The sequence below is a fragment of the Leptodactylus fuscus genome, chromosome 2 (genome assembly GCF_031893055.1).
Source record: "Leptodactylus fuscus isolate aLepFus1 chromosome 2, aLepFus1.hap2, whole genome shotgun sequence".
Lineage (NCBI taxonomy): Eukaryota > Metazoa > Chordata > Amphibia > Anura > Leptodactylidae > Leptodactylus > Leptodactylus fuscus.
In genome coordinates, this window is record NC_134266.1 from 201,219,239 (window position 1) to 201,239,930 (window position 20,692).

General features: G+C 41.0%; 1 protein-coding gene across 5 annotated transcripts in view; it reads left to right on the plus strand.

Annotated features, from left to right (window-relative positions):
* DACH1 (dachshund family transcription factor 1) overlaps positions 1–20,692 on the plus strand; it is a 303,713-nt gene that overhangs the window by 223,007 nt on the left and 60,014 nt on the right. For 3 of the 5 annotated variants that reach the window (XM_075265418.1, XM_075265413.1, XM_075265415.1), the window contains 3 exons: positions 4,793–4,965; positions 7,460–7,625; positions 14,202–14,336. In XM_075265418.1, the coding sequence (XP_075121519.1) occupies positions 4,793–4,965; positions 7,460–7,625; positions 14,202–14,336 (474 nt within the window). The remainder of the gene's footprint in view (positions 1–4,792; positions 4,966–7,459; positions 7,626–14,201; positions 14,337–20,692) is intronic. The other 2 variants (XM_075265414.1, XM_075265417.1) reach the window with 1 other exon arrangement.

Here is a 20,692-nt window from a genome sequence, read left to right on the forward strand (position 1 = left end):
GACACGAGAAGAACACCCCCCTCCTCCTCCTCCTCTACCGCCTCCTCCTCCGCCACCGCCTCCTCCTCCGCCACCGCCTCCTCCTCCGCTGTTAGATTGACCCCAGCTACGAGTTGGAAACGTTGCAGCACTGGCGTTGGTAGACGTCAGCAGGCTGTGCTGAAGCTGATCAGCTTGGGGGACAGACAGCACACTGCCTCCGAGGTGAGGGATGCCCTCCTCGATGAGACGGCAATATGGTTTGAGCCGCTGCACCTGGGCCTAGGCATGGTCGTTTGTGATAACGGCCGGAACCTGGTAGCAGCTCTGGAGCTTGCCGGACTCCAACATGTTCCATGCCTGGCCCACGTCTTCAACCTAGTGGTGCAACGTTTCCTAAAGAGCTACCCCAATGTTCCAGAGCTACTGGTGAAAGTGCGGCGCATGTGCGCCCACTTTCGCAAGTCGACAGTAGCCGCTGCTAGCTTAAAATCTCTCCAGCAACGCCTGCATGTGCCACAACACCGGCTTTTGTGCGACGTCCCCACACGCTGGAACTCAACGTTTCAGATGTTGAATAGAGTGGTTGAGCAGCAGAGACCTTTGATGGAATACCAGCTACAAAACCCTAGGGTGCCACAAAGTCAGCTGCCTCAGTTTCACATCCATGAGTGGCCATGGATGAGAGACCTTTGTGACATCCTACGGGTCTTTGAGGAGTCCACAAGGAGGGTGAGCTCTGAGGATGCGATGGTGAGCCTTACAATCCCGCTCTTGTGTGTTCTGAGAGAATCCCTGATTGACATCAGGGATAACTCAGATCACACAGAGGAGTTAGGGATAGCATCCGATCCGTCACAGCTGGAGAGTAGGTCCACACATCTGTCCGCTTCACTGCGTTTAATGGAGGAGGAGGAGGAGGAGGAGGAGGAAGAAGAGTTGTCCGATGATGTGATGGTGATACAGGAGGCTTCCGGGCAACTTCGAATCGTCCCATTGTTGCAGCGCGGATGGGTAGACATGGAGGATGAGGAGGAAATGGAGATTGAACTTTCCGGTGGGGCCAGAGGAGTCATGCCAACTAACACTGTGGCAGACATGGCTGAGTTCATGTTGGGGTGCTTTACAACCGACAAGCGTATTGTCAAAATCATGGAGGACAACCAGTACTGGATCTTTGCTATCCTTGACCCCCGGTATAAAAACAACATCTCGTCTTTTATTCCGGTAGAGGGGAGGGCCAATCGCATCAATGCTTGCCACAGGCAATTGGTGCAGAATATGATGGAGATGTTTCCAGCATGTGACGTTGGCGGCAGGGAGGGCAGTTCCTCCAGTAGGCAACCAAGTTCTCACCGGTCCACACAAACGAGGGGCACACTGTCTAAGGTCTGGGACACCTTGATGGCACCCCCTCGCCAAAGTGCCGCCACGGAGGGTCCTAGTGTCACCAGGCGTGAGAAGTATAGGCGCATGTTGCGGGAATACCTTTCCGACCACAGCCCTGTCCTCTCCGACCCCTCTGCGCCCTACACGTATTGGGTGTCGAAGTTGGACCTGTGGCTTGAACTTGCCCTATATGCCTTGGAGGTGCTGTCCTGTCCTGCCGCCAGCGTCCTATCTGAGAGGGTGTTCAGTGCAGCCGGTGGCATCATCACTGACAAGCGCACCCGTCTGTCAGCTGAGAGTGCCGACCGGCTCACTTTGATAAAAATGAACCACCACTGGATAGAGCCTTCATTTTTGTGCCCACCTGTGTAAAGCACCCCAACATGAAACTCCATGTCTGTACTCAACCTCTCCAATTCCTCCGCATCCTCATACTCATCCACCATAAGCGTTGCACAATTCTGCTAATACTAGGCTCCCTCCAACATGATTTCCCCCAACTCTGCTGGTTAGAGGCTCCCTCCACCCTGATTTCCACCAACTCTGCTGGTTAGAGGCTCCCTCCACCCTGCTTTCCCACAACTCTGCTGGTTAGAGGCTCCTTCCACCATGAATTTGCCCAAACTGGGCTGTTTAGAGGCTCCCTCCACCATGAATTGGTCCAAACTGGGTTTTTTAGAGGCTCCCTCCACCATGAATTGGTCCAAACTGGGCTGGTTAGAGGCTCCCTCCACCATGAATTGGTCCAAACTGGGCTGGTTAGAGGCTCCCTCCACCATGAATTTGCCCAAACTGGGCTGTTTAGAGGCTCCCTCCACCATGAATTTGCCCAAACTGGGCTGGTTAGAGGCTCCCTCCACCATGAATTGGTCCAAACTGGGCTGGTTAGAGGCTCCCTCCACCATGAATTTGCCCAAACTGGGCTGTTTAGAGGCTCCCTCCACCATGAATTTGCCCAAACTGGGCTGGTTAGAGGCTCCCTCCACCATGAATTGGTCCAAACGGGTTTTTAGAGGCTCCCTTCACCATGAATTGGTCCAAACTTGGCTGTTTAGAGGCTCCCTCCACCATGAATTGGTCCAAACTGGGGTGGTTAGAGGCTCCCTCCACCATGAATTTGCCCAAACTGGGCTGTTTAGAGGCTCCCTCCACCATGAATTGGTCCAAACTGGGTTTTTTAGAGGCTCCCTCCACCATGAATTGGTCCAAACTGGGCTGGTTAGAGGCTCCCTCCACCATGAATTGGTCCAAACTGGGGTGGTTAGAGGCTCCCTCCACCATTAATTGGTCCAAACTGGGCTGGTTAGAGGCTCCCTCCACCATTAATTGGTCCAAACTGGGCTGGTTAGAGGCTCCCTCCACCATGAATTTGCCCAAACTGGGCTGGTTAGAGGCTCCCTCCACCATGAATTGGTCCAAACTGGGGTTTTTAGAGGCTCCCTCCACCATGAATTGGTCCAAACGGGTTTTTAGAGGCTCCCTTCACCATGAATTGGTCCAAACTTGGCTGTTTAGAGGCTCCCTCCACCATGAATTGGTCCAAACTGGGGTGGTTAGAGGCTCCCTCCACCATTAATTGGTCCAAACTGGGCTGGTTAGAGGCTCCCTCCACAATTAATTGGTCCAAACTGGGCTAATTAGAGGCTCCCTCCACCATGAATTGGTCCAAACTGGGTTTTTTAGAGGCTCCCTCCACCATGAATTTGCCCAAACTGGGCTGTTTAGAGGCTCCCTCCACCATGAATTGGTCCAAACTGGGCTGGTTAGAGGCTCCCTCCACCATGAATTGGTCCAAACTGGGGTTTTTAGAGGCTCCCTCCACCATGAATTGGTCCAAACGGGTTTTTAGAGGCTCCCTTCACCATGAATTGCTCCAAACTTGGCTGTTTAGAGGCTCCCTCCACCATGAATTGGTCCAAACTGGGGTGGTTAGAGGCTCCCTCCACCATGAATTTGCCCAAACTGGGCTGTTTAGAGGCTCCCTCCACCATGAATTGGTCCAAACTGGGTTTTTTAGAGGCTCCCTCCACCATGAATTGGTCCAAACTGGGCTGGTTAGAGGCTCCCTCCACCATGAATTGGTCCAAACTGGGGTGGTTAGAGGCTCCCTCCACCATTAATTGGTCCAAACTGGGCTGGTTAGAGGCTCCCTCCACCATTAATTGGTCCAAACTGGGCTGGTTAGAGGCTCCCTCCACCATGAATTTGCCCAAACTGGGCTGGTTAGAGGCTCCCTCCACCATGAATTGGTCCAAACTGGGGTTTTTAGAGGCTCCCTCCACCATGAATTGGTCCAAACTGGGGTTTTTAGAGTCTCCCTCCACCATGAATTGGTCCAAACTGGGGTTTTTAGAGGCTCCCTCCACCATGAATTTGCCCAAACTCTGCTGGTTAGAGGCTCAATCCACCCTGATTTTCAAAACAAATGTTGGTGCCAACCTCAACTTACTACAAGGGCCAAATTCACTGCTGGTGACAAGCTCTCCTCACTGCAAGTGCCAAATACACATGTTTCAAGGTGTTTTCCTACTGTCAGAGAGGTGGTATTGAGTGTGTAAAGTGTGTAGTTGTTAGGCTGTGATGTTGGGGTAATAGAGGGTCTTTGGTGTGTTAGATGCCCCCAGACATGCTTCCCCTGCTGTCCCAGTGTCATTCCAGAGGTGTTGGCATCATTTCCTGGGGTGTCATAGTGGACTTGGTGACCCTCCAGACACGGATTTGGGTTTCCCCCTTAACGAGTATCTGTTCCCCATAGACTATAATGGGGTTCGAAACCCGTTCGAACACACGAACATTGAGCGGCTGTTCGAATCGAATTTCGAACCTCGAACATTTTAGTGTTCGCTCATCTCTAGTTACTAGATAAGTGTTTATCAACTTCTTTCACAAGGGCATCAGTTAAGGCAAGTAAGATATCCTTGGCTTCAATTACTTTTTCAGCTTTACAAACTAAGTATACATACAAATCTGTCTCCCAAGACGTAAATAGGGAGACAGTGCCTCTGTTATGCTGCCCTCTATAGGAAGCACCCTGAACATCATGCCCAACTTTCCCAGAAGCCTTTACTGCATAATGTGGGATTTTTACCAATCCCACATTATGCAGTAAAGGCTTCTGGGAAAGTCAGGAATGATGTTCAAGTTGCTTCCTATAGAGGGCAGCATAACAGAAGCACTGTCTCCCTATTTACGTCTTGGGAGACAGATTTGCATATTTCTCCCATGATCCCTTACAGTGGAGCGACTATGGCTGTATAAGTCTCCACACACCTAATAGGTGGTCTCTCCTTAAGGAGTGACATTATCCTCATAAACTATGTATACTAAGTTAAATGACATATTATACATAATCATGTAGCAGACTATATATTACTTAGAATATTTTATCTTGTAAGTAAATCTATTCTTTGATTTGTATTTCTAGGTCTGGAACTTCCTTTTATGATGATGCCCCATCCACTAATTCCTGTAAGCCTACCTCCAGCCTCTGTTACCATGGCCATGAGCCAAATGAACCACCTCAGCACCATCGCAAATATGGCTGCAGCTGCACAAGTACAAAGTCCACCATCCAGGGTTGAAACATCTGTAATAAAGGTAATTTTCTAATTGATTTAATTTTTATGTTGCTTTACTTGCATTTAAAGTAATAGATCATAAGTTCTAATAGTTCAAATAACAGTTCAATACTGAATGTCCATGTCCTAAATTCTCTAAAAACTACTTTTTGGTGCCTTTATTAATTCAGTAAATCTTTCTTGTTGTGCAGTCCCATCCATATATATGTTTGTGACTGTAGACACATGTTGCCCTTATAGACCCAAATCATTGATGACCATTGAGATCTGCAGTTGTCTGATGATAATGTATGGCAGCATTGGAAAGCAAAACCCAAAGTATGCGCGAGTGTAAAATCCTTAAAGGGGTTTTCTGGGGCAAAAATATTGATGACCTATCCTAATGATCCATCACTACTAATACCAGATCTACAAGAGTCTAAGGCCTTGTTCACATCTGCGTTGGTAATCCGTTCGGTGGAGTCTGTATGGGGACCCCCATGAATGGAATACCAAACGCACTGGCAAGCAGTGTGCCAGTGAAAGCACACAGACCCCTTAGACTATAATGGGGTCCATGTGCTTGCCACGAGACATGGGGACAGGAAAGTACTTAACAATCTACTTTCCTGCCTGCATGTTCCATGTGGAGATCTCGCGGCAAGCACACGGACCCCATTATAGTCTATGGGGTCCATGTACTTTCACTGCACACCGCTTGCAAATGCGTTCGTTAGTCCGTTCGGGGGGCCCTATGCGAACTCCTCGAACGGATTACCAAACACAGATGTTAACCAAGGATAAACCCCCTTCCAGATGGACGTATGAATGGTCAGTGAGATAGCTGTGTTTTTCCCGGATTGCACAATGACCCATTCATTTCTATGGGACCCTATACATGACCGTGAATTACATGGTCCCGTGTGTGGGCCGCTAGTCCGGGTCACAAAATATGGAAGAGGTCCTATTCCTGTCGGATTTTGCGGCCCTGCTTCTGTGGCTCCTGTTCATTGAATGAATGATGCCTCAGCCGGAAGCAAGGCCCTTCATTCACGACAGCCGGGTAGCACATGGATAACCATCGATTAGCTATTCTTAGAAACTGATGCATAGAGAATGGAGCAGGAAGCAAACCTCTCTGTGTAGGGGCAAAGCTGAGTCACTGCAGCTGAGGGTCAAACCAAGTGATTGGGAACTGATGTGCAGTAGCTGATTGACGGGGAGCTGGGTGTCAGCTGATATCGAGACCCTTTTCTGAGGATAGGTCATCAATATTTGTATTGATTTCAATTTTGAGCTTTGTTCAACCTGCTCTCTGTCAGTGTTAATTTTTGGGGTGGTAAAGGGTAGTTGACCATGCTATTCTGCCCGCATAAGCAAGTAGAGGGATTCTAAAGTTGAATCCTTTGAAATTCATCTGACCTATTAAATTTGAAAGATGCGTTTTCTGGCATCTGGACATATATTCCCGAATAATACTATAGCATAAGGAAAAAAAAAAGTGGTGCCTTAAGCAATGACTTAAAATAAATGGTAAAGTTTTTGTCTGTAAAGGCTGCCCTACAGTGACATGCTATGCATAAAATATGAATTGTGGATATTGTAGTATGTTTTATAATACCTTTAAACTGGAATGATCCTTTCACATAATCCTTTTTTCTATACTGTTAAGACACTTTTGAATAGACACGAATGCTTTGTGTGCTGTTATAGAGATTTGAATAAGATTGCTACATGAAAGATGAATAAATAAAAAGGTTACTTTTATTGTCAGAATGGAAAATATTATTCAGATTATAGCGATTATAAATAGCTTTAAAATGATACTAAGAAACTAGTACCTTAGGTCAACCTGTCTGAAATTACATTTTGAGAACTATACATGGTTTTATGGGTTGTATTATGTCGCTGCCTTGGCCTCACGCTGAGAGATTTTTTGAATCTGCCCTTTCTGAAATGAGATGAGCATTAGATGTCCTTTTGTAATAGAATGTTTAGATATATGAGATGGGTGAATGGCAGAGGAGCTGTAACAGGCTGGGATAGCCCAGCTTGACAGCCATGAATCACTCCGTGTATGATTGCCATGACCTGTACATGCTGAAGACATGGAGGGGGATATTTTCATGCATTTTACAATGTTTCATTTTGTTGCAATTGAAAGGATTACGCCAAATATAACTCCATATATTTTATGACCTTATTAGCCATAAAAATCGAAAAATCTACAAAATGGCACCATAAAACACCGCAGTCTATTCTTTCAGCCGCAAATCTACAGATATTTCTGGGCTTCCTAATAAATATTGAATTTATTTAAAAGCCGACATAAAACACATGATTTGCATAATGAGTTAAAGGAAAGTCGGGGAAATCTGGATCGCCCCTATATTTTTTTATGTGAAGGCAAAATACTCTTTAAGTGTATAAAGGCTATTTGTACTGTATTTATATAAAATAATACAAGTTCTTATTTTATAAAACATGTTGATAATATAAATAAATTCTCTTTTTATTACTTACGTCACATTTAGGAACGGGTTCCAGATAGTCCATCCCCTGCACCTTCTCTGGAAGACGGCCGAAGACCGGGAAGTCACCCTTCATCTCACAGAAGCAGCAGTGTTTCTAGTTCTCCAGCACGGACTGAAAGCTCATCGGATAGAATTCGTATGTCATATACTTCTATACATTTCCAAAGTAAACAAGCAATCTTCTTCATTTTACATATGGCTTTTGAAAGGGAAGCTATTAAATTGCTAATAAAGAGCACATAGAAGTAGTGGTCCTTCATCCCTCTTTCAGGAGAATTGCGCTATACAATTTCTTTGCATGCTTGTTACTCGCTTTCATCTGTCTTCTATATCTGTTAACAAACATACAAATATCTGGACATGTCCAGCCAAGAGGATAGTTAAGGACGGACACTGCTGTACTTTTAATAAAGACAGTTTTCCTATAATTAATTTCCTAGATAAACAAATGTTCGATGCACCGTGTTTGCAGTGGAGCATGCTGCAAAATAGCTGATGTATTGCAAAATGTATCTGTATAAATCTAGATAAACTATAGGGACGATGTATAAGAACTTTATAGTGCAGTTTTATAACTTGTGAAAAAAGTTGTGGTTAACCAATGAATCAATAAATAGGGATTTAAGTGCACGATTTGTATCTTTATTATCTCCACAATTATATTCTGTTGTATTTTTAAGGTCACTATTTTGGGGTATATATAATGGGGCAGATTCATGAAAACTGGCTAAAAGATAAAACTGTCTTTGTTGCCAATAGCAACAGTTTTCATTTTGTATTTTGCACTTGAAAAAATGAAAAATGAATAAAATTGGTTGATATGGGCAACAAAGATAGTTTTTTTAGCCAGTTTACATAAATCTTCCCAATATGTGAGTTAGACCGGGTCCCCACGGGCCAGAAACGCTGCGAACAATCACAGCGTTATTCAGTACAGGCAAAGTGGATGAGAGTCATGCGAGTCCCATGCTCGCTTTGTGTGTAAAACTGCAGCACGGACACGCTACAATTTCCAAAACCGGCATGGTTTTGGAAATCGCAGCATGTCAATTATATCTACCGAAACATCGGCGGCATTCCCATAGATATAATGGTGACAGAAAGTCTGTAGAGGAAAACTCTGTGAACTTTCTGTTCAAAGCGCTGCGGGAAGAACCGTGATGCATACCCGCCGTGTTTGTTCCCGCAGCGCTTTAGCGCTGTGTATCGTCCCGTAGGGCTTTAGCCTTGATATTATTATATCATTCCCATTTTTCATGTTTTACTACTTTTGCATAATAAAAAAAAAAACCCTTTGGGGGAGTTCACACAGAGTAATGTGCTGCGTGTTGTGGCACTATACGCCGTGTGAGATTTTGCGGGCCGTATACGCTCCCATTGATTTCAAAATCACAGCCGCAACATAACGCCGCGTATACGATCCTGGCTCCCATTGAAAACAATGGGAGCGTATACGGCCCGCAAAATCTCACACGGTGTATTACGTGCCACATCACGTGACACGTTACTCCGTGTGAACTCCCCCTTAGTTGAAAATAGTGACCTGGAACACTTTTGGGATATCGGATAAATAAAACTAAAAGCTGTGTATGAATTGTTTTTTTTTTTAAAAATAGTTCTACATACATAAAATACTCATTTTACCATACAGGTCAATACAATGTAGTTATAGCAATTATGTTCCGTTTTTATGTTTGTTATTATGTTTATTATGTTTAGCAATTTTTTTAAATTGGTATTAATTTCTAAAGTTTTTTGAAAACTTGTATTTAGTTCACATTTTTTAGCCCCAGTAAGGGACTTTGAGGTGCAATGTCCTAAACGTTCATACAGTGTAAAACATGGCAAAAGTTCAGAATAAAGCTGACAGACAGCCTATTAGGTCCTGCCTCTGGAGGTTTCCATACAACTCTTCTATGCCAGAAGGAACCCCCTCTCTCTAGCTAACTGCCTAGATGCTACAGCCGATCTTGAGTTTCTATAGTTTCTATTATCCATTGTAGCAGGATGTCTGTATTATGTTAAATTTACAGGGGCTTTGAGTTAACTTAGCAAATGCAGTATATAAAATATCCTTTTAAACTGACCTTTAATGGGTTTTAATGTGTGATATTATGATATAGTAAGTTAGCAGATTAAAGACTGGTGCATTCATCTATCTATCTATCTATCTATCTATCTATCTATCTATCTATCTATCTATCTATCTATCTTGTATACACTAATTTATAAATGCTTGCAATATTTCAGCCTCATATACCTGGTTTAGCAGCACAAATTCTGTATATATATATATATATATATATATATATATATATATATATATATATAATTTTATAAGCATGTCATAAACTCTCATTTTCTTAGAATAAATCTTTGTGCTTTTACAGTAGCGGTGATCTAAATTTGTAAAGACACAAGTCTGCTATTAATGAATATTTTTGGTCCTGTAACATTTCTTATCACCCCATTAGGTTGCTCACACTTTACATGCCAACTGTATATCTTGATGGTGCAGGATGCACTATTTGACAATTGCTACATTGAGTACATGAGTCATTCAGTTGGTTGCTACATACAAGTTTTTAATACAGCGAAAGGAAAATAAATAAAGCTATGTTACCTAGGAAACTGGTATTTAAAATACATTTTCAAAAATATGGGCTCTTCTATACTTATCCTCGTTGCATAGACAGATGTAGCAGAGTTAACCCGCACCTCTACAATTGGTTAAACTGCTTCGGCGTGATATCTTATCACAGTAGACAACAAAAAACAATGAAAAGTTGGTATAAAATCCTTAATCAATGACTTTTCATTGATTTTTGTTGTCTTCTGCGATAACATATCACACTGCAGTAGTTTATCCAGTTGCAGAAGTTTGGGTTAACTCTGCTACATCTATATGTGTTAGGATGGGGTTCCGCAGGTTTCCTGTCCAGCGCACAGCACCACCTGCGGGCCAATCCAACCCTCTCCCTTGGCGTCGTGCAGTGAGCTGTATGGACTCTAATTCCAGTTTTCTGCATACTGAGCATGCTTGGACCTTTTGGAGGCACTCAGAGGCTAAGTCCCATTCTGCCCATACTGAGCATGTCCAGTGAAGTTATGCCACCGCCCCTGTGGGCGGGGACTTGCCTTTATATAGTGTGAGCCGACGCCCGCCCAGTGCTCACACTTTGACATTAATAATTTGACACAGGAGGTCATGGCTAGGTTCCAGTGATAGGCAGGAGCAGTCTAGGGATCTAGTTAGGATTCCTTGGCTCTGCCAGTGGGAATCTGTAAAGCCTATTGAACTGTCTACTTACATTGTAGCTCCTAGCATTTAGGGAGCCCTTTATGTTACTGACCAGGAGTGGCGTTTAACCCCTGGCAGCCTTTCCTGAGTAGCAGGCTGAAGCTTTTACTAGTGCCTATTCCTCTGCTGGGATTTAGTAGAGGTCTGTTGCAAGGCTTCATTCAGCTTCACTCAGCAGCTATACACAGGTGCGCTCTCCCAGTGAGGTTAACTGGTGAGAGTTTGTTTGCAGTCTGTTCACATTGTAACCGCACTAACACCACTGCCAGTGCAGTTAACTGGTGGGTAGCCTTTCAGGCTTGCGGCTGCCCCTCAGGGGGCCTGTGGACCTCACTGCAGTGTCTTGCAGTCTAGTGGGTCTGTGTCATTTAAAATTATTATTTTCATATATATAGACAGAACTGTAACTATGTCACTCTGAGTTATTACTAATGCTGTACATATTTACATTAAAGGGGCTCTATCAGAGGCTCATAACATTTAGCCCTACTTGAAGGAGGAACATAGCCTCCTGCCCATTACTATAGAGATGATCTGGGTTCTGTAGGACCACCGAAATCAGAGCCTGTTAGAGCATCACGTCCGTATCCATAACTGTGTATACAGCTCTCATTGGACGCTGTATACACAGAGGATGGTAGGGCAGGGAATTTAATAAACCATCCCTGCTTTCTCTTTGGGAGCTCTGGCAGTAGTTAGTCAGCTCCCTGTTTTAGCAGCTGCATGATTTTGTGCAGCTGCTGAATTCTGCTTGGACATACTGGTACGTTCCTGCAGAACAAGGCAACCACCTTCCGAATGTGAAAAATTTTGAAGATATCCATCGCCTTCGGTAGGTTAAAAATTAACTTTTATTGTTCCATTAAAAAATATACTTAATAGACTACCAAAAGGTAATGAAACACATATACTTTGCGTAGAAAGGTTGACAGCGACGCGTTTCAGAATCTTACTAGTTCCTTCGTCAAGCCATGATGAAGAAACTAGTAAGGTTCTGAAACGCGTAGCTGTCAACCTTTCTACGCAAAGTATATTTGTTTCATTACCTTTTGGTAGTCTATTAAGTATATTTTTTAATGGAACAATAAAAGTTAATTTTTAACCTACCGAAGGCGCTGGATATCTTCAAAATTTTTCGTATTTACCAGTGGATCAAGGTCCTTCCACATCCGAGCAGCCTATGGAATGGGTGTCGACCATAACAGGGTGAGCTGAACACACATCAATTTTTACCTTCCGAATGTGTATATATACCCAACAGGCAGTCCAGAAGTGGAATTAAAAGTGATCCAGAATATATACTATATGTATAAAATGGTACTATTAAAACTACTGCTCACCAATTAAACAAGCCTTGTACCTTGTACAACTCCAAGTTATGTCTCAGAATATGGCATTTTTTTCATATTTTTTTTTCCTTTATTTTGTGTAAGTGGTAAAACATGCAAAAATCTGAGATTCCCAGGGCACTCAAGATTACCGAGACCTCATGCAGTCAATTGAGTGCCTTGTGAGTGTCAGGGACTTGGTGTGTCTGTGGTGGGTTGTTGTAGGGGGATTCCACCCCTCCACCATATCCACATCTCCCCTTTTTTTGGTTCTTTTCTCATTTCTCCCTACTGCTTTTTGTCTCTTCCTTTTATTTTTATGTTGACCTACTGATTCTCTTCTGATCTTTAAGGAACACTTTTTACCACCTCCACCTCCTCCATTTCTTAGAATCTGTTAATAGCTGACACATCACTGATTTTAGTGTAGTTGGAATTTTTTTGAAAGGTTTGTACTGTCAGTTTCAGGCAGGAGCAGGGAAGGGGGTGTAATTCAGAGCTACACTTAGAGGTGTAGAGGCTCCTATCTGACACCTCCCATCTGACAGTACAGAGCCTAAATAACATATCAGTCACCAACATTAATAGCACTTATTGCTCGGGAACATCGAGAGTTAGTGATAAAATCCTAACTGTGCTGGAATCAGTAAAGGGCACTTATTAAATTATGCTAAGAGCTGGACTTGGAGGAGGTGGTGAAAGGTTTTCTTTAAGGCTCAGTGAATTGCCAAATAGTTGATTCTAAGTGGTTCAAAGCTCTACCTCATTTGTGTTTTATGTTATGCATCCAGCCTGGTCATGTGGGTTTGCATGTATTCACCTTCTTTACCAATTTGTCTTGGTTAGCCTAGGCTCAGACCTGTGCTTGATCTCCATTCGGGGATTTCTTTCCCCTTTCCTCTTTCAGGGTCATTCACACAGAGGAAAATGGTGAGGAATTTTGTGTGGAATTTCAGCACTGAAAAAAAAAGTTTTTTTTTCAGTGCTGAAATTCCACACCTAATTCCTCACCATTTTCCTCCGTGTGAATGGACCCTAAAAATATATAAAGAAAAGTCGTGAAACCAAGACTTTTCTCTCCACAATTTTTCTTCATTTTTCGGTCAGAAACCTGGCGGACCCAATTATAGTCTATTGGGTCCACAGTTTTCCACGAGTTACTGCTTTTTTAAGCAGATTTTTAAGCGAACCCCATGAACGGTAACCGGTACGCAGGCGTGAACCTAGCATGAAGTGTGTTTGTTTATTCTTGTTCCTTGAAATAAATTTAAGTAAATTTAGCATTGCCATAATTGTACTGACCCATAATATAAAGTTCCCCATTTCAGCAGACAATTATTTTACAGCTTCTCAATGACTTAAATGGAAGAGTAAATTGTGCCATTAAAATACAATTGTCCCAGCAAACAAAAGAATTAAAAGATAAATGGAAACATGTTTGTTTCAGGAGGGGATTAAAGATGATCTGTTACTAGATTTCACATTACAAACTACATACGTTTAAATAGATCTTAGACCTATGAGACTGTTGTACTTACTTTGCACGTGGCTGTATAATCCTTTTTAGAGTTGCCACTTCAAGCTTCTAGTATCTATGGATGTATCAACACTCTTTCTATCTTTCTCTTTTTGTCTCTCTCTGTTTTAAAGAGCTCTTAGTAGTTTACAAACCATCATGTTTTTTTTTTTTTTGCTTTATTCTGGAATTTTTTTAGATTTTTGCATAGTATTGATGTAGAATCTTTGCAGGAATTGCATAACTCTTACAGTAACGTTTGCTACATTGTGAGGTATAGATCCAACTGATTCTGTAGTCTAGTCTGGCTGACTTCATTCACTGTACCAATTAAATTTGGTCCATTACTTGATTGACTGAGGGGACAGATCCTTTGGGTGATGTGGATGTCGGATAACTCTATTCTTTAAACAAGGACATCAATAATTCAAAGACTGGTTTGTCTTTATTTAGGTTTCTAATCTATAGTATTATATATAATTTAAGGATCAGAGATTCTTAGTATCAAACTATTCAGTAAAATGGGGAACAATTTAATAAACATACTTTTTCATAAACTGCTGCAATAGTTTACCAAATATTTCTATTTTTCTCCAGCTATTCATCAAAATGGCCTCTCCATGAATCAGATGTTGATGGGTTTGTCTCCAAACATTATACCTGGTCCAAAAGAAGGGGATCTTGCTGGGCATGAAGCAGGGCATGAAGCAAAAAGGATACACATGGAAAAAGGTTGGTTTTCATCTAAATATCATTAGATTGCATTTCTTCTTAAAACTACCTTATCATATAGATATTGGGGGAGATTTATTATTACTGTTGTAAAATTTAGGGAACGTTAAACTTAAAAGTGTTATCCACTGTCCAATATTTATGACCTATCCATAGGAGAGGCCATTGATATTAGATTTGTGAGGGTCTGACCCACGGGACCCTTGCATCTGCTCTGGGATAGTGCAGGAGCTGGTAGTGTTTACATACCGAGACCCACACTGATCATAAGCTGTACAGACTGTAGTGACAGCTTTAGGTACTGCATTATCGTAAGTCGCTGCTACAGTTTGTAGGGCGAGTGAGTAGTGTGCCTTCAGGCATGTAAACATTATCGAGAGTTGCAGTGCCTTGGGGAATCAGCCATCAGACCCTCTCAGATCTAATATTGATGGTCTATCCTAAAGATAGGCCATAAATATTAGAAAGCGGATATCCCATTTCCAAGTAAGAAGACAATGCGGCAGATTTGCCACAGTGGTTCCCACTATGTGATGTTAGACACTTTTTTCTTTTCTACACCACCTATTGGTTTGGCTTACTTTGGTCATGATCATCTTCTATGTGCGTTTTAAACCTAAGTTATGGGTATAATGTACCCATAACATAACATGTACACATAATAAATCTGACTGAAGAAAGGCATGTAGTTCCGTTTTATGGTGCAAATTAACCCATAATTTTGCTGCATTTATAGTAGCTTAGTAAATCGCCCACAATGTGTTCTAAATGTACTGCATTCTAAAACTAACTGGCCTCAATACAGTGCCCTTTGTTATCAATTAGCGTTCTTATGTACGTATGAATGTACTTGGCAATGAGAAGATATTGGTAGGTATTCATAATACTTTGCACAAACCTAAATACATGCTCACATAATAAAACTCTTGGCTGGTATTGGTCCATTTTTCTAATAATCAACATTGCTGCCAATCCATTTATCTTAATGTTACACGGATGCATCTGTGCCTATGGTAGCTAGATCACTGTTAAATGAATATGGGCATTGTACATTGCATGTGTCTGATGCTTGTAGAATTAGGGGGCATTCAAGATTTTAGCAACAGACACTAGCTGGTCCCTTTGCAATTTCCATTCATTTCAATGGGATTTTATCTTGTGTCCTTTAGTGTCCGTTTGGGACCTTTCGTGTCCGTTTACAACCATGTACGTTTTTTTCTAGCGGACAAAAACATCCTACATGCAGGACTTTTCTGTCCGTTTGAAAAAACAGACAGCAAGTGTCCATTATTTTTTTAAAATTGAGGTGTATGGGCAACGGACATATAACAGACAGTAACCGATAGCCATCAGTTACTGTCCGCTGGTGTCCTTTTTTTTTTTTTTAAAAGGACACCTGAGCGGACACCAACGGTAGTGTGAATCCTGCCTTAGAGTAAAACTACCCATATTTATATTAGGCTAAACCCATGGATTGCCACATGACTGACTGTTCCTGATCTTCTAATGGCAGATGTAGGAGAAAGACCGTATCAGCCATTTCAATTCCAGCATACCTGATGCTTTGGTTCTCAGGCAGATAAATCAATACCAAAGGCGTCTGGTGGTGGCTTTATCCCCTCTCCATTCAGAACATATGAACATTTACTGGGCAGATATGTGTAAGGGGGACATTGGAGGAATACCTGTTGGCTGGACAAGAGTTCATCGGGCATCTACAGTATCTGAACTATATGGACAGTTTTAGAATAAGAATAAAATAACATCTAGCATAGCACAGTAATAGCAAGAGGAATACTACTGTACATTTTTCTCTTATATACGCACAAACTGGCATTGTGTTACATATATAATATTGGCTGAGAAATCAGGACACTAGTGTATACTAACAATATAACCAATTGTTAACATGTAAAGTATACAAAATTCTAGATTTTTTCTTTTTTGCATAGTCCTAAAATACCTATTCTTTGTACACTTTCAAATACAATTTATTGTCCAAATATCTAAGATGAAATTTCTTAAAATGTGGTCTTATTCCCATTCACGTCAAGCATGTTCTTTCCATGATTATCCTGGTACATAGCTTCTAGAGGAGACAGAGCAATATCTTTCATATGCTCTTCTGAACCGCTCCATTAATGGTTACCAAACTCTACCGTTTCTTTCATTCTCCACGTTGCTATTAAAGCAAGTGTCATCTATTACAGTTGTAGAATATTAAACAAGTACAATTGTTTTAACTATTGTGAAAATGACAGATGAAGCTGCAAACCAAAACTACCTTTCATGGGATTTTAAACACTATTTTCCTCCATATGCCATCCCAATTATTATTTAGATATTACATTCCTAATGTACTGCTAAGGTTGATTAGAATTCAAGCCTCTCAAAAGCATGCACCAAAGGTCTTGGGCTGTGGAAAACATTTTTATAAAATAATCCATTAATGCAGAGGAGTGCAACTAAATTAGTTAGCAATTTGCTGAGCATGAATTAATGAACAGAGCTTCTCCCAGCTCCCAGAGTTGTAATTTTCATAATAACCTCAGACCTTTATTTGGCAGGTTGTTTAGTTTTTTCGTTTGAAGGTTTTCATTAGTCTAATGAGGACTGTGCAAGGGCGAGCAGTCAGCACAATTTACATGGGGAAGCTATCATAATAAATGAAGCAATTTGAATAACATGCAAGGGGTTTATGCAACAAGATAAGAAGAGATTGCAAAGCGAGATTTAGAGGTAACCAATACATTAGACCAACTAATAACTGAAGTAATCCCAATAAAAGGCTTAAATGAAAGGAATAAAATTAATGATATATACAAAAACTGTAATGATATTATACATGATGCATTAGATTAATAAAATAAAAGTGTTCACTTGTTTTTAGTACCTTCAGTCCACATTTTGTGTATACCGGGCATTTTAATTAGGATTGTTCACTGATCACTTTGCTTAGTTACATCTTGCGCTGCTATGAATATTATTACAGTTGTCTTAATTCTTAATTTTTATGGCTTTAATAGTTAAAAATATGGAATAATTTATGGCAATTTTTGCACTGGCTTTATTTTCATGGTAATTATTCGATGGCTGCAAACAAAAGTTGCGAGATTAAAAATTAAAATTCTTTTGTTATTATAAAGCAGGTTAAATAAGTAGATAAAGGAATACACATTACGGCATAGGAGTCTTACCAAACATTGCTTACATGGATTTTCAGTTAGGCGAGTTAAAGGGGGTCTATAAACTGGAAATTACTAAAATTTACAAAAGATCAAATACTCCCAATATAAATGGCGGTTGTTCCCACACTGATCCGGTGGCCGCAGTAACAAATCAATGGCCTCTCCGATGATGTTCTGTTCGAATTTCATTGGGATTTTATATGGAGAGGATATAACCTTTTGCTGTTTTTAGGAATAGCCATCTTGTGGCCACATATTGCCGAAATATTGCCTTTTTGGCTGTTGAAACCTCAACCACACATTCAGCAGAAAATATGGTTTTAAAAAATGCTTTATATTAATTTCACCAGTGGAAATGGTATGTTTTACCATAGACTTATAGAGGCAAAAATTAAAAACCTTTAGTGCTTAAAAAGATCAAGGATAAAGCTATAGTATATTGTGGCTGAAAATTGATCACTTGTACATAAAAATGATCACCTAAGATATCCGTAATTATCTTTTGCTGACCAGTTCCATTGCACGTTGGCACAGAGTGATCTGCAACGTTTGGCAGTGGAGTGGAGACTTGTAATCTTGTAAATCATGTCACGTTTAATGTAGATATTATATAACAAAAATGTGTGGTTTTTACAGTATTGGTATGTAAGTAACAAGTTGTTAATTAACAAGTGCAATTATTACCTCGGCAATCACTGAACCAGATCCTTAAATCAATGTATGACTCATAAATAATCAACTCTAATGGCCATTTATATTTTTACAGCTGGATAATAATGTATTCATACAGCAGCTGCCACCTTGATTTCCTTCCTCCATTGTACATTCTAGGAATTTAAGTTTTATGTGCTGTTGAAGGACATATCTTAGGTACATGTGAAGGCCTACTGATATGCTGAAAATGTTTATTGATTTACAATATTCTGTAAGATTCAGGTGATGCAGTTTAGCTGGGCGTTACATAAAAAAAAAAATTTGGTTATTGGAAGTGGATATTTTTCAAATTAAAATATCACAATATATGCTTTTAGCTCTTGGCTCTTCGCTCTACCCGTTTTTCTGATAAATGTGGTCTTACTAGGCTTTCTTTATTACACAATACTGTATTAAATAAATTTGATTGTGAAGTATGTTTGTAATAATTTTAATTCACCTATTTTGGATGTCTGGAATTGAAAAAGAGTTAGAGAAAGCAGTAGTTTTCTTGTGCAAATGGGCTATTGGTAAGCAAATACTACTATCATAATGGTAATGGTTCAGATAATAATTTCAGGTTATCTACAGATAAATACTTGATATATGAAAACGCTCAGAATAGAACTGTTTATGAACATTTGTTGATTTGGTTATCACCAAAAATAATCTATCCTCTATTCAACTCCTGAGACCCCCACTGACCCTGAGAATGGTGGGGGGTTCTCCTTTTGAGAATGTAGCTTTGATGGACACAGATTCTAGTCACTTCAGTGGTAATGGTGGAAATACAGTAGCTGAAATACAGCACCTTCTCTGCTATCTTCGGCACGCCCTTTGAAATCAATGGAGCAAAGGCACATCTGCATCCACCACAGCTAAATTCTCAAAGGGAATAAAACACCCTATGTTTTTAGGATTGGTGGTCTCAGCGGTTGGACCCCCACAGATTAGCAATTTATCCCCTATGCTGAGTAATTTGCATGGCATAACCCTTGAAGCACTTGACTCTATGTGCCCACCCTTTACTTAGCTCGAATCCCGTTCTAGACTCTAATACTTTATGAAATCAATTCAATACAATATTGAGACATGCTAGCAAAACCCTTGAAATTCACAACACAACCACTGAGTAACAAAACGTAGGCACATATCACAAAACAATATTGCTGTGAAAAGCTGTTCATCTTATGACAAAGATACCGTATCTAGAGATGCTCAGCTAGGAAGGAAGGTAAGGAAAGACAAATATGTATGTTCTATGAATAAGGAGTTGCCTCAATAATTATAGTTGTTGGTAAGAAATCTGAGTGTATATGACTACAATGAAGCTTTCTGCCAATTTGTGAAGAACAGAGGTTTTTTTTTTTTTTTTTTAAATTCCCATAACAAAGGGACCTAAAATAAAAAATGTGATTATAGAAACAATCAGTAATAATTTTGTTTCTTTATGATTTTACACCAGAAAATTATAGCCCCAAAACCCTTTAATCTACAAGGGTATCCCAAATAAAAGAGCTATGGGACTTATAAGCTATGGGAATTTTAAGTACCCAATTCACTTAGGAATTGAAAGGGTACAGTGTTCTTTCCAAAGCACTAGTAAAAGGGTTATTCATGAATTTCAGAACTCAGAGAAGAGGCTGGGGAAGGTGAAACCTCTCTCCCCCCCAAAAAAATTCATACTCATATGTCACAGTACTCCACTGTCCAACGCTGTCAGGTCTGGCACGTAGAGATCCTTTACTGGTGGAAGTCCTGCGCCACACGTGACTACTATCATAGGTCTTATGGCTGCTGAGGCCTCTGATTGGCCTCAGCTATAATGTGCTGTGTAGAATTTCTACTGGCTAAGGATCTAGACACTATTTTGTGGACAATCCTTTTAAATTCATTGTCACTACGTGGAGAAAGAAATTGATAGTGTCCAAAGAGTTTGTTAGCAGGAAAGACTGTGTCATATAAGGTGCTAAAGAAGGTTAGAAATGCAAATGGAAGAAAACCACATTGTAAATGTAATACTGGATTGAATCACATTCCATTCCATTACCGCCAACAACGTAGATCGCCAGGGCCATGTTACATCATTATACCACCATCATAAGGTCTGGGAACAGGACATATCACTCAAGCAGGAGGGCTCATTGAGGGACTACTAAAGAGGTGCCAGTTTCCCTGTAGCACAGACAGAATAAGCCTGAATATAGGACCCTGGTTATCCCTATAATACGGTACTGAGCCTTTCCATTAGATCTCAAGGACCCACCTTTCTGAGCTTCATTTACATTCCACTTCCTATATCATTGACAAGGTTACCTTTGGATCCAACTCGACTCTAAAGGTAAGTTAACATACAAGTATGTGTGGGCATATTCCGGGGCGGCTGCCGCGATGGGATGCCAGTGCAGTGCACGACATCTCGTCGTGGCTCTCTGCTCAGGAGTAGGCTCAAATGAATGGGCCTACTCCGGAGGG